This window comes from Schistocerca serialis, chromosome 5 (assembly GCF_023864345.2).
Source record: "Schistocerca serialis cubense isolate TAMUIC-IGC-003099 chromosome 5, iqSchSeri2.2, whole genome shotgun sequence".
Taxonomy (NCBI): Eukaryota; Metazoa; Arthropoda; class Insecta; order Orthoptera; family Acrididae; genus Schistocerca; species Schistocerca serialis.
This window is the reverse complement of record NC_064642.1, coordinates 737,420,518-737,436,296: the sequence shown is the minus strand read 5'-3', so window position 1 is coordinate 737,436,296 and position 15,779 is coordinate 737,420,518. Positions and strand designations below refer to the sequence as shown.

General features: G+C 43.8%; 1 protein-coding gene across 1 annotated transcript in view; it reads right to left on the bottom strand.

The window, feature by feature from the left end:
- LOC126481395 (RNA-binding protein Raly-like) overlaps nucleotides 1-15,779 on the bottom strand; it is a 999,983-nt gene that overhangs the window by 169,277 nt on the left and 814,927 nt on the right. Inside the window, exon 6 of the mRNA XM_050105125.1 lies at nucleotides 6,323-6,513. Coding sequence (XP_049961082.1) covers nucleotides 6,323-6,513 — 191 coding nt within the window. The remainder of the gene's footprint in view (nucleotides 1-6,322; nucleotides 6,514-15,779) is intronic.

The following is a 15,779-nucleotide window of genomic DNA, read 5'->3' as shown; positions in this document are numbered from 1 at the left end:
TACAGAATTTTATAGCCATTTGTTTTGTCTGAGGGTCACGAAACCTAATTAACTGAACGGTAATAGACCTCTGCAAGCCAGCATTTTCTTACGATCTGGCCGATACTGTGTTCGAGTTGGAGTTATTCAGCATCTGTTTAGTGACAATTAGCCGGAGTTTTTTCCAACGATGTTTTTCAGTGACTGAACCAGTATCTGTTCTTACAGTGTGAAGAGGATAGACTTCAAATAGCATCTTGAGGTAGGTGGACTGATTTTTCTTCACTGAAATTTAAACTTGGACTCTTTAGCTAAACTTTTATCTATAGTAGGTGTAGGAGAACTGAAGATGCCCCGCCACCAGACAGTGCTAAACACGCTGTAATTAAAATATCCACGGGTGTACTGCCGCTCTACAGTGTCCAACGGGCACAATATTTCGGCGATCATACATGTCGCCATCATCAGGTGAACTGACGGACTGAGCTCCTGTGAACGTACCGGCACGGAGATCCGTACGCTACGGCTGCTTAGAGGGAACTGGGTTCGGTCGCGGCGGCGGCCGATTTAAATACCCTCCGCCCGCGGCGCGCTCCCTCCGCTGTCTACGCCCCGCGCCATGGTCGCGCGGTGGAACAGATTGCGACGGCGTCTGAGATGACGTCGGTGCGATGGCTCTGTCCGCCGTGGTCGTCACAACTATACGTTTGCTCGATTTGCTCTTGATTAACCCAATCGCTGGTTCCCAAGCCTTGCTAAGATTATAGCCACAGTCACGGTTTATGAGGTCGTCAATGGTGCGAATTTCGATGGCCTCTCTAACAACGCTGTCCCAGTATCTCGACGTCTGTAACAGAATCCTCGTGCGTTCATAGCCCGTGCGTGATTTTCCGACAAACAATGTTCAGCGACCGCCGACTTGCTCGGATACATCAGTCGAGTGTGCCTCTGGTGTTCACGGCATCGATCCTCCACGGTACAAATCGTCTGACGAATATACGACTTGCCACATTGACACGGAATGTGGTACACGCCGGCCTTCCTCAAACCGAGGTCATCTTTGGCGCTCCCCACCAGTGCACGAGTTTTATTCGGAGGACAAAACACAGTTCCGACTCGGTGTTTCTTCAAAATGCGGGTGGCAAGGAAACTATGGAAGATGATCAACCACAGTAAAATTGTTCTCAGAATTTGTGGGACGAGGGCCGAACATCATCGTCGTCTGTTCGTATTAACGAAAACAGTGAATTACGAAGCAGCCTTTTCAAAAACACACTTCTCGTCCTTATCATCGTAAACACACAAAAAAGTAAGTTACATCGAAAGGATCAATTGTGTGTTTAAGACCAGAGAAACCAATCAAAATGTCTTCCTGACATGCGGTTATTCCCAAAAGCACTATAACATTTGCTTTTTAAAACAACTATTTTGTGCAGACTACTGAAATCAAGAACAAGAAGCAATAGCAAACATTAGTCTGCTAATGTTTCGTGGCATCTAACATGGCGGCGCTGGTTTCAAAGCAACGTACAGCCATGAACCAAAAACTGAAAACAAAGATACTGACAATACATATAGACTCTTGGGTCGAGAATTATGAGAGAAACTTCAAGTCGGTCGCACATCGCTCTTGTTATTCACTGAGAAAGTTAAATTACAGTAATAAATTATATTTTACGTTATGGATACCATCAAACACAGTAGGTAACGAATTAAAACAAATCTTTTATTGCTAGCAGTAAATATTCCAGATTGTGTGGTCGTGGCCTATAAAGTTTTATCTCTGATAGATATTATTTCTGCCATTCATGTGTAAACTACTACCACGCCCCTTTCCCTTTCGACGTCATTTATGTCGCTCTACGTTCTCCGACCCTTCGGTCGGCAAGACTCAGTAGAAGCAGTAACACTTCTGAAGATATCCAGCGCATCTCTGAACGAAACGTTAGGAAAGAAAAGGTTCATGGACTACATCCATACTGTCCGGAAGATTAACCAGCAGCTCAGATATTCGGTCGTAAATGCCTTAATTGTGGGAATATATTTCGTTTGCTATGCATCGATTAGCTGTCCCGCTCACGCGTTCCAGTGGCACAGTCTGGCTAAATGGAAAAGAAAGAAAAGAGAAATAACATGTATGCAAATTGGATATACGTCCTAATCTTCTTCTGACCCCCCCCCTATCTGTGTCCAACGCCTCCTCCCCCTCTCTCTGTGCATCTTCTCCTCCCTCTCTCCTTTTCTCCCTCCTCTTACCCTCTCTCTCCCCCTATATCTATCAATCACCTCCTCACCCTTTCTCTGTCCATCTCCTCTTCCTCCCTCTCTCCATCTTCTCCTGCTTCCTCTTCCCGTCCACCTCTTCCTTTCCACTTTCTACATCGTTTTGCTCACATCCTTCTATCCACGTCCTCTTCTCCCATTCGCTCAAACCTTCGGCATTGTTTACGACTGAGTAAAAACTGAAAATATATCGGTCAAGAACTTTTTGAGATCTTTGGTAATAATGTTTCCCTTTTCGTTCTCTCTCTCTCTCTCTCTCTCTCTCTCTCTCTCTCTCTCTCTTTTTTACTATCGTTTTGACCAACTACTATCACGCCAAGAGCTTCAGTTCCTCTCCTTCCTTTATTGTTGTTTCCTATTTTTCCAGTATTCCTTCATTTTCTCCCCATGAAGTTTCTTCCTTTCTTCTGCCCATGTTGTTCCCGATTTTTTATTTCTTCTCCTTTGAAAGCCTTCGAAATTTAGTATTTTATTTTTAAAACGGTTCCTTTCTGCTATTTCTGATTCTTTGATGTTATTTCTTTCTAGATCGTTCCTTCCTTCTGTAATCTATGCTATTGTCGACTTCTTCTTTCAGAGATGTAGGAGTATTTGTTTTGTTAGTCTATTTATATTCATTCGATAGATGTCCGAAAACGGTTATTTTCGTTTGTCCATTACTTCAGATATTTTCTCTATCTTTTTGTATATCAACTCATTACTTCTTATTTTCCTATCATCTGCAGTTTTTATTGCATTCATTATTTTTCTAATAATCTTTCTTCCCACTACCTCTAGTTTGTCCATTCTATAGTTCATCGTTAGGTATTCAGATCCATATAAACATTCTGGTCGTACCACTCTGGTATAGTGTTTTAGTTTTGTTTTGTCTAGATATACATTTCTTGTTATAAAAATTTCTGGTCAAGCCTTATGCTCTTTCCATTTAGTTACTTCGTACATCTATTGCAGATTTTTCTAGTCCATTCAGTTGTATAGTTTCTCCAAGATATTTAAATTTATTTACTCTCTGTGTTTTACCTATTTGTGTTTCTATGAGTTTTGGCGCATTTTTTATATTTGTATGGATTTTGTTTCTTTAGCTGAATGTTCGAGACCGATACTGTTTGCTATTTCTTGCAGAAGGTTTATTTGAATAACTGCTTCTGTCAGGTTTTCTGAACGTATTGCAAAATCATCCAATAAAGCCAAGCAGTTTACCTTAATTCCATTTGTTTTCCTTCCCACAGTTATTGGCTCAATTTTGTGAATTTTTAGCTCCGAATTCCAGATCCTTACAATTTTTTTCTAGAACACAATTAAACAGTAAAGGTGGTAAACCATCATCTTATCTAACACCAGTTTTTATTTCAAATGGCTGAGATACTTCTCCCATAAATTTGACTTTAGATACTGTACATGTTAGTAACTCGTGAATAACACTAGCTAATTTTGATTTAACACCAAATTCTCTAACTACCTTATCTATTGTTTCTCTGTCCATACAATGAAATGCTTTCTTGGAATCAATAAATTATTGGTTTGCTGGTTAACATTCTATGGCGAATAATTGACTTTAAGTTAAGAATTTGATCCCCACAGAATCCTCCCTGATATTCTCTCAGGTGTTTGAAGTATCTACCACTCTCTTCACGAGAAATTTTGATAACATTTTGAATGCACTCGAATATACACGTGCCTTATACACCTACTAAGCGCCATGTCGTATATAAATGTATATAATGTTTCCCCTTTATATATTACATATTTACTTATATACGTTATGTACATTAAAAATAGGTATATAAAAACCTACCCTTATTCGAACGCAACGCTGTGTCATATTTCGAAACAACCTGTGAAGAACTTCCGGTGATTTAAGATTTTGAAGCCACGTTTACCTTTTTTGTTTGTATAGTTGTAAATTTTCGTTTGTATAAAATCGTAAAACTATGAAATTCATCCACTATTTGCTTTCTAATTTTGAGACAACTTTGTACTCGAATATACACGTGTTTTAGATACCTACTGAAGCGCCATCTCGTGTATACTCGTAAATGTATATAATGTATAAAGGGGATACGCTGGTCGCAAAAATATGATGTTCCTTGTTACATTTCCGAAAGTTCTTCACCGGTTCCTTTGAAATCGTGACACAATGTTTCATTCATTGTTACATTTCCGAAAGTTCTTCACCGATTCCTTTGAAATCTTGACACAATGTTTCATTCGAATACGCGTGTGTTTTAATGTACTTAATGGAGTACCATAGGTATATAACCTTTTAGTTATATATATTATATTTTTATTTATTATATAAGATATAAGATATTTTGATTGGTGAGTGAGGATAATGCACTGCACAACATTACGTCGGTATTTAAGTCAATATGCCGACTAACAAATTGAAGTATTAGAAGTCGTGTGTTATTACGTTAGATAGTACTTCCAAGTACGTGTGACAAGAGCAAGCCATTGATGTTTGCTTTCTCCAAATGGGGTAGCGCAGTGGTTACCACACTGGACTCGCACTCAGAAGGACGACGGCTCAAACACGTGTTTGGCCATTCTGATTTACGTTTTCCGTGATTTCCATAAGTCGCTTGAGTCAAATGCTTGGATGGTTCCATTCGAAGGGCACGGCCACTTTACTTCTCCAACCTTCCCTTATCCGACCTTGTGCTCCGTCTCTACTGTCCTCGTTGTCAGCGGGACGTTCAACACTAGTCTTCTCCTCGTCATAATGTTTATTTTCCCCTGGGTAGCCGATCAAATGTGGACGCGTGGGCGGTAAACGATTACTTTATACTGACACGCCCCCTGCATATCTGCATCCAGTGACGCCTGTGGGCTGAGGATGACACATTGGCCGCCCAGGATGGCCGAGCGGTTCTAGGCGCGACAGTCTGGAACCGCGCAACCGCTACGGTCGCAGGTTCGAATCCTGTCTCGGGCATGGATGTGTGTGATGTCTTTAGGTTAGTTAGGTTTAAGTATTTCTAAGTTCTATGGGACTGATGACCTTAGATGTTCAGTCCTATAGTGCTCAGAGCCATTTGAATCATTTGATGACACAGTGGCCGGTCGGTATCGTTGAGTCTTACTGACCTGTTCGGACCGAGTTTAGTTTCTGACACGCGACCTTCACTTTGCGCCACAGTCCCGGTCATATACGGTACGGCGCCACGGTAGGTATATAAAAACACGGGCATATTCGAACGCTATGTTGTTCCAGAATTTTAAAGCAACCGGTGCTGAACTTTCGGAGATTTGTGATTTTGTGCAAACGAACTTTTGCTTTTTCAATTACACACAAGATGTCATGTCATGCAGCCAAGTATTAAATCCGCCACCGGTCGTGCAGCAACCGAAACAGTTATTTGAATGACGACTTTAGCATTGACAAAACGACGAAATTGAAATGTACTTGCTGTCTCTACAACCATGCAAGAAATACGTTCGTGAAATTGATTTCATGAAACTAGTGTCACAACTTGATGTTGTATTGTAAACCAACCCTAGAGAGTCCGCCCCTGGTAGCTGAATGGTCAGCGCGACCGAATGCCATACCTAACAGCCCGGGTTCGATTCCCGGCTGGGTCGGTGATTTTCTCCTCTGTGGGACTGGATGTTGTGTTGTGCTTATCATCATCATTTCACCCCCATCGAGACGCAAGTCGCTGAAGTGGTGTCAACTCGAAAGACTTCCACCAGGTGAACGGTCTACCTGATGGGAGGTCCTAGTCACACGGCACTTCCATGTTTACCTTAGAGAGTTGTAGAATGGGAAGCGTTAGCGGCGATTTACAGGATATGGGTGTAGATATTGGTGTCTGACAGCCCGCGCTGTGGCAGTGTGGTGAAAGAAACTGGAATGTACACTGGTGTCGCTGCGTCTACAACCGTACAAGAAATACGTTTGTGAAAATGGTTTCACGAAACTAGTGCCACGACTTGATGTTGTCGTGTAAACCAGCCTGAGAGAGTTGCGGAATGGCAAACGTTTGGAGGTGGTTTACAGAATATCGGTGGAGGTGTTGGTGTTAGACAGTGGTGAGACGGGGAAACAGACGGTACTCACTGTAGGTCTTGAGCTGTCCGACGCCGGCTGTGGGCTGGGACTGCAGCTGCTGCGGCGCCTGCTGGGGGACGGTCTTGCTGTGCTGCGGCGTCGCGACGGCCTTCAGCGTCGGCCTGGCCGGCGGCGCCATCAGCCGCGGCCGCTTCGGCGGAGGCACGATGCGCGGCGGGAACGCCGCCGACGCGTAGTAGCTGCAACACACGGGACAGGGGGCACCCCGTCACTGCCACCCTCTGCAGCACTGTCTTACTGTTGTACGATGGTGACGCTGTCTACATCTACATCTACATACATACACCGCAATCCACCATACGGTGCGTGGCGGAGGATACCTCGTACCACAACTAGCATCTTCTCTCCCTGTTCCACTCCCAAACAGAACGAGGGAAAAATTACTGCCTATATGCCTCTGTGCGAGCCCTAATCTCTCTTATCTTTGTCGTCTTTCCGCTAAATATAAGTTGGCGGCAGTAAAATTATACTGCAGTCAGCCTCAAACGCTGGTTCTCCAAATTTCCTCAGTAGCGATTCACGAAAAGAACGCCTCCTTTCCTCCAGAGACTCCTACCCGAGTTCCTGAAGCATATCCGTAACACTCGCGTGATGATCAAACCTACCAGTAACAAATCTAGCAGCCCGCCTCTGAATTGCTTCTATGTCCTCCCTCCCTGAATCCGACCTTATAGGGATCCCAAACTCTCGAGCAGTACTCAGCAATAGGTCGTATTAGTGTTTTATAAGCGGTCTCCTTTACCGATGAACCATATCTTCCCAAAATTCTACCAATGAACCGAAGATGACTATCCGCCTTCCCCACAACTGCCATTACATGCTTGTCCCACTTCATATCGCTCTGCAATATTACGCCCAAATAGTTAATCGACATGACTGTGTCAGGCGCTACACTATTGATGGAGTATTCAAACATACAGGATTCTTTTTCCTATTCACCTGCATTAATTTACATTTATCTATATTTAGAGTTAGCTCCCATTCTTTACACCAATCACAAATCCTGTCCAAGTCATTTTTTATCCTCCTGCAGTCACTCAACGACGTCACCTTCCCGTACAGCAAACAGCCGCGCATTGCTATCCACCCTATCCACAAGATCATTTATGTAGATAGAAAACAACAACGGATCTATCACACTTCCCTGGGGCGCTCCAGATGATACCTTCACCTCCGATGAACACTCACCATCGAGGACAACGTACTGGGTTCTATTACTTAAGAAGTCTTCCAGCCACTCTCATATTTGGGAACCAATCCCATATGCTCGCACCGAGTCAAACGCTTTCCGGAAGTCAAGGAATATGGCATCCGTCTCATACCCTTCATCCATGGTTCGCAAGATATCATGTGAAAAAAGGGCGAGTTGCGTTTCGCAGGAGTGGTACTTTCTACATCCGTGCTGATGCATGGACAGCAACTTATCTGTCTCAAGGAAATTCATTATATTCGAACTGAGAATATGTTCGAGAATCCTGCAACAAACCGATGTTAAGGATTTGGTCTGTAATTTTGAGGATCCGTCCTCCTACCCTTCTAATACACAGGCTTCACCTGCGCTTTTTTTCCAGTCGCTCGGGACTTTACGTTGGGCAAGAGATTCGCGATAAATGCAAGTACGCTCTGTAAAACCAAATTGGAATCCCATCAGGACCTGGCGATTTATTTATTTTCAACCCATTTAGCTGCTTCACAACCCCAGGGATGTCTATCACTATGTCCTCCATACGGGAATCTGTACGAGACTCAAACGGCGGTATCTTTGTGCGATCCTCCTATGTGTAAGATTTCTCAAAGGCTAAATTTAAAATTTCAGCTTTCGTTTTGCTGTCTTCCGTTGCCATGCCAGACTGATCAGTGAGTGACCGGATGGAAGCCTTCGACCCGCTTTCCGATTTTATGTAAGACCAGAATTTCCTTGGGTTTTGAGCAAGATCCTTTGCTAAGGTATGACGGTGGTAGTGGTTGTATGCTTCGCGCATCGCTCTTTTTACAGCAGCACGAATCTACTAACTTTTGTCTGTCCTCATTCTCCTGATCTTTCTTGTACCGCGAGTGCAACTGACTTTGCTTGCTGAGCATTCTTCGAATTGCGCTGTTAAACCTGATTTACAATGTGTTATAATTTGCCCATACTTCTTCCACTTCCATTGTACCTGAAGTAAATGAAGTCGATTCATTTACTAAAGAAAAGCGTCGACGTTGGACAGTCTTAAGGAATTACACAAAGTCTAAGACAGTGACTTTCAAGCTTATTGGGAGCACAGCTCCCTCTGCATGAACAACAACACCAATTCCTCCTTTCGCATTGGACATATATCTCAAGTGTGTGTAAACAAACCTTCAAGTTTCAGAGTATAATTATTTATTTCCTAGCCTTTTCCCCACAGCTTCACCTGCATATGCTTTCGAGACATACATTGATCACACGTCCTTCTCCCAATTCTTTCGGCTCTTCTTCCACCTCCCAATGATCACTTGCTCCACCCCCTCTCTTTCTGACCACCTTCCTACCCCCTCACCCCTCCCTTTTTTCGCTTGTACTTTCCCCTCTCCTTTTACCACCTCATCACAACCACTCTACACTTTGCACCTGCCTCATACATATCCCCATCTCCCCCTTCTGCCCTCTGTCTATTTCCTTCTTCTCTCACTCTGTACATCTTCTCCTCTATCTGCCTCAATTCCATAAATTATCCGGGAGTAGGCATTAGGAGTGATTTTAAATGGAATAACCATATAAGATTAATCGTGGGTAAACCAGATGCCAGACTGAGATTCATTGGAAGAATCCTACGGAAATGCAGTCCGAAAACAAAGGAAGTAAGTTACAATACACTTGCTCGCCCACTACTTGAATACTGCTCACCGGTGAGGGATCCGTACCAGATAGGGTTCATACAAGAGACAGAGGAGATTCAACGGAGAGCAGCGCGCTTCCTTACAGAATAATTTAGCAATCGCGAAACCGTTTCGGAGATGATAGATAAACTCCAGTTGAAGACTCTGCAGGAGAGTCGCTCAGTAGTTCGGTACGGGCTTTTGTTGAAGTTTCGAGAACATACCTTGACCGAGGAGTCAAGCAGTATATTGCTCCCTCCTACGTACATCTCGCGAAGTGACCATGAGGATAAAATCAGAGAGATTAGAGCCTACACAGAGATAGACCGACAATCCTTCTTTCTACGAACAATACGAGACTAGAACAGAAGGGAGAACCGATAGAGGTACTCAAGGTACCCTCCGCCACACACCGTGAGGTGGCTTGCGGAGTATGGATGTGGATGTAGATGTAGAACCTGCCCCCAGCCACGCTCATCAGCACATGTAGTTCCTGAAAAACAGTTCAATAAAGCACGCCAGTACTGCTCCCATAGGAAACCTGTCATGCAGGTCACACTGCATATCAGACGCTATAAAATCGTGTATTGGCCCCTCATATACAGGCTGTTATGCAAATCAGATCGATACTAATTCCACACACCACATACACGATGCAGGGCATCCTACATTTCGGAGCCGTGCAAGACATCGGTTTGGCGTGCCGATACTGTTCCCACTTAACGTGCTTATCAGTCCGTGAAGCTTATATTACAGGAGCTGGGAAAATGACGTTTTTGCCCCTATCTCTGCTCCTTTTGGAAGCAGCAGGTTATAAATGCCAAGTGAGGCCTGCTGTCTCTCTGCCAAATCGATGCAGCAGTTTTGGATGGTATACTGGACATGCACTCTGCATTATACAGGGTGTTACAAAAAGGTACGGCCAAACGTTCAGCAAACATTCCTCACACACAAAGAAAGAAAATATGTTATGTGGACATGTGTCCGGAAACGCTTACTTTCCATGTTAGAGCTCATTTTATTACATCTCTTCAAATCACATTAAGCATGAAATGGAAACACACAGCAACAGAAAGTACCAGCGTGACTTCAAACACTTTGTCACAGGAAATGTTCAAAATATCCTCCGTTAGCGAGGATACATCCATCCACCCTCCGTCTCGTGGAATCCCTGATGCAGCCCTGGAGCATAGCGTATTGTTTCACAGCCGTCCACAATACGAGCACAAAGAGTCTCTACATTTGGTACCGGGGTTGCGCAGACAAGAGCTTTCAAATGCCCCCATAAATGAAAGTCAAGAGGGTTGAGGTCAGGAGAGCGTGGAGGCCATGGAATTGGTCTGCCTCTACCAATCCATCGGTCACCGAATCTGTTGTTGAGAAGCGTACGAACACTTCGACTGAAATGTGCAGGAGCTCCGTCGTGCATGAACCGCATGTTGTGTCGTACTTGTAAAGGCACATGTTCTAGCAGCACAGGTAGAGTATCGCATATGAAGTCATGATGGCGTTCTCCATTGAGCGTAGGTGGAAGAACATACTGACGAAACTAAAATGAGCTCTAACACGGAAATTAAGCGTTTCTGGTCACATGTCCACATAATAAAAATGGCTCTGAGCACTATGGGACTTAACATCTGAGGTCATCAGTCCCCTAGAACTTAGAACTACTTAAACCTAACTAACCTAAGGACATCACACACGTCCATGCCCGAGGCAGGATTCGAACCTGCGACCTTGGCAGTCGCGCGGTTCCGGACTGAAGCGCCTAGAACCGCTCGGCCACCGCGGCCGGCTGTTCACATAACATCTTTTCTTTACTTGTGTGTGAGGAATGTTTTCTGAAAGTTTGGCCGTACCTTTTTGTAACACCCTGTATATGTAAAGACTAACGATCACGGCAATGCTTTCTATTTGCTGGATATGAATAAGTATTAGAAGGGGAATTCATCGTGTGCCACATCAAACCAATTAGAAGACTGATGACTCAAAATAAATTTAGATATACGTTTTAATCTCCTCATCGTCCATATCTTTCCACCAGCCCCTCTTCCTCTTTCTATCCATCTCCTTCTTCGCCTTTCTATGTCTATTTACACCTCCCACCCTCACTCTCTGTCCATCTGCTTCCAACTCCTCCCTCGGACCGTGTTTATTGTTACTGTCAACGAAACTTGTCTATGGAATTGAATTAGCTTAAAGTGATTGAGCAAATCGTTTGGGATCACTGGTATACACAAGCATAAGAGTGCTCCGGATCTTGGAGTGTTGACGATATATGTTATGACAAGCACTGATAGGTTCCGCTGAGCGACGCCAGGCAAATAGTAATTCTTCCTGCGTAATGACAAACGCCAGCACGAAGATCATGAGCGATACAGCAGAGAGGGCTGTGAGACGACGTCAGCCTATATAACACTGACTAGGACGTCACCACGACTGAGCGGCATCTATATTAAGGGAATAAAACCGACGCGCCGCCTAGCCTCGGCCGCACTAGAAGAGGAGACACTAGAAGACGCGCGTTAGAAGTACCACAATGATATTAACGATAGCAGTGACTTATGAACTTGTGTGATTAGCTTGCATGGAAACTGTATCTATCAAAGGATACTGATTATTTGCATGTCGCCAACTGCTTGCGACCCATCATGTAGAAAGGATACTTACTGTAATGGACTCCATTAATATGATTTGCTTGTATGTTGTCTAGCTATCCGAGAAAACAGCTTCGTAGGTACTCTGCAAGAGACGATCAGGTAGGATCTCAGACTAATATACAATATGTTATAATTTTGTATTATACACTACTGGCCATTAAATTTGCTACACCACGAAGATGACGTGCTACAGACGCGAAATTTAACCGACAGGTAGAAGATGCTGTGATGTGCAAATGATTAGCTTTTCAGAGCATTCACACAAGGTTGGCGCCGGTGGCGGCACCTACAGCGTGCTCACATGAGGAAAGTTTCCAGCCGATTTCTCATACACAAACAGCAGCTGACCGGCGTTGCCTGCTGAAAGGTTGTTGTGATGCCTCGTGTACGGAGGAGAAATGCGTACCATCACGTTTGCGACTTTGATAAAGGTCGGATTGTAACCTATCGCGATTGCGGTTTTTTGTATCGCGACATTGCTGCTCGCATTGGTCAAGATCCAAAGACTGTTAAAAGAATATCGAATCGTTGGGTTCAGGAGGGTAATACGGAACGCCGTGCTGGATCCCAACGACCTCGTATCACTAACAGTCGAGATGACAGGCATCTAATCCGCATGGCTGTAACGGATCGTGCAGCCACTTCTCGATCCCTGAGTCAACAGATGGGGACGTTTGCAAGACAACAAACATCTGCATGAACAGTTCGGCGACGTTTGCAGCAGCATGGAATACCAGCTCGGAGATCATGGCTGCGGTTACCCTTGACACTGCATCACAGACAGGAGCGCCTGCGACGGTGTACTCAACGGCGAGCCTGGGTGCACGAATCGCAAAACGTCATTTTTCCGGACGAATCCAGGTTCTGTTTACAGCATCACGATGGTCGCATCCGTGTTTGGCGACATCGCGTTGAACGCTCATTGGAAGCGTGTATTCGTCATCGCCATACTGGCGTATCACCCGGAGTGATGCTATGGGGTGCCATTGGTTACACGTCTCGGTCACCTCTTGTTCGCATTGACGGTACTTTGAACGGTGGACGTTACATTTCAGCTGTGTTACGACCCGTGGCTATATCGTTCATTCGATCCCTGCGAAATCCTACATTTCAGCAGAATAATGCACGTCGCATGTTGAAGGTCCTGTATGGGCCTTTCTGGATACAGAAAATGTTCGACTGCTGCTCTGGCCAGCACATTCTCCAGATCTCTCACCAATTGAAAAAGTATGGTCAACGGTGGCCGAGCAACTAGCTCGTCACAATACGCCAGTCACTACTGTTGATGAACTGTGGTATCATGTTGAAGCTGCATGGACAGCTGTACCTGTACATACCATCCAAGCTCTGTTTGACTCAATGCCCAGGCGTATCAAGGCCGTTACCACGGCCAGAGGTGGATGTTCTGGTTACTGATTTCTCAGGATCTATGCACCCAAACTGCGTGAAAATGCAATCACAAGTCAGTTCTAGTATAATATATTTGTCCAATGAATACCCGTTGATCATCTGCATTTCTTCTTGGTGAAGCAATTTTAATGGCCAGTAGTGTAGATTTTGGATGAATAAATGTATTGATAATATTTCTTTCGTATTTGTGTCATGGCCCACTATTGAGTTCGCCAAGGAACTCCAGTGCTGTTCTGACAGAGTGGCAACGGGTGTACTGGGCGCTATTGCCGTCCACCGACGGCTAGCGGGCGGCAGACAACATGGAAAACACTGTCGATACTGAATTAATTCCATTATTAAAATTGTATTCACTTCTTTATCTGACGTCCGAGTGTCGACTTTAAAAATTTGTGATATATCAAACCAGTAACTGTTGGTGAATTTTTGTATGTAATACACACACATACAGTTCAGTTTCGAGTTTAATTAATGTGGCAGTATTTAATTTGAGACTTGCTAACTGCATTAACATTAGCTAATCAACTTTAAAATGACTATTCTCATATTTCAATGGAAGGTATTTGGAGCGTAAACTAACAGTTAAAGACCATAAGTGTTCTTACGCACATAGCAGCATCGGAAATGTAGTAATATCTCTGAGATTTAACATTGCGAATACTTAGACTGATTGAAACTTCCTGGCAGATTAAAACTGTGTGCCGGACCAAGACTTGAACTCGGGACCTTTGCCTTTCGCGCCCAAGTGCTCTACCAGAGCCGCCCGCGAAAGGCAATGGTCCCGAGTTCGGGTTTCGGTTCGGCACATAGTTTTAATCTGCCAGGAAGTTTCATATCAGCACACACTCCGCTGCGGAGTGAAAATCTCATTCTGGACTTAGACTGATTATTTGCACTTCTGAACACTAATGAAGTTTCACAAACTGTTAATATTTGTGTAATTTGGCGAGGTTAAATCGGTCTTCTTTGGTATAAATAACACCAAGTTGTGCTACGTTTATGTGCGCTCTCTGTCCTCTGTCGCACACCGCAGCTACGTGCAGATCACGGATCTGCTGGCCACAAAAAGGTGTCCTCGGACAATATGAGTATTGTCACATGCCATTAGTCCATGTCACACAGTGAACAGTTTTAGAGAAATAATTAGCACATTGCCAGAAAATCTGGTGATAAACTGCACGCCACCACCTCTCCTCCTGCGGACCAAATACCTGTGGTGAAATTTTCTTCTGCCATAATGATTTGACTGAACACCTCGAACACGAGCGCTACGGCACAGGTGTGCAATAACCAGCTCGGAAACACAGGCGATTTAGATCTGTGAGAAATCGTATGGTTGGTCAAGCATATTACGTCAAGAGCAACCTCGAGAATTCTAAACACTGTTCGAGGAATTATGGTAAAATTCGTTGGGCATTTTGAAGTGATCAATAATGAGACACATGAGTGTAGACAAGGCTTTATTTCCTACGTATCCTACAAGGTCATTAAGCCTTCATAGAATGGCGCTTGCGATTAATTGAACTATTTAACGAATCAAAGATAGGGGCAACAATTATCTTTCCAATCGGAGAAATCTGTCTGCCTTAGGTAAGAGCAGTCAGGCCACTGCTATCGCGTAATACACCTTCAGGCTCGAGAAAATTTCGTTTAAAGTAAGTAAACGTAGTTACACAGAAGGGGCTGACAAGGTAAAGATTTCATCTAACTGCAAAAACCGTTAGCACAAGAGGAGCTTTCTGCATAGACTTTGCACAAAGTGTCAGACGTAACATCCGTTTAACTAAGATAATTCAGCTAATGAGGCAAGCAGTTAGCAGGAGCCGCAGCGCCGCGCAGAATGAAAAGCAACGATGAATGCGGCAATTAAGCTTCGAAATGAAAACGTTGTAAGCGTAATCTCCTCCACAGCGAGGAACGCAAAGCGAAGTGGAAAGACCAAAGTACGTGAAACAGTCATCATGGTACTACGTAATCCTGTTTTTTACGATCCTACAGTGATAAATAGACGCCACAGACCTGTTTCAAAAGCGTTCTACTACCATCAAAAAGTGTTCCTCTTCATTCTAAAAATGGCATACACAAACACGAAGGCAGTAAACTTGACAGTATTGAGGAAAGGCAGGTTTTCTTATCTTTTAAACGAAAAGGCATTAGGAATCTCTGACTATACAGCATATTTGTTTAACAATATGAGAAATTTGGTTCTACTACAAAGCAACTTGTCGTCAAATCCCAGTCGCTAGCACTACAAAACCGCTCCTCATTTTACAGATGAAATTCGCTACTTTTCACAGAAACGATACGTAATATACGAGGCGTGTTTTTTAAGTAAGTACCGTTTTGAAATTAAAAAAGGACGTGCTAAGATATCTCAATAATTTTATTTTTACATGAAAGCCTGTACCTTACTCTACTTCTCTACATAATTCCGTGAATATTGAGGCAACTGTCATAACGTTGTACCAGTTTTCGAATACCCTCCTCATAGAAGTCTGCCGCCTGACTTGTTAACCACTGCATCACCACTGTTT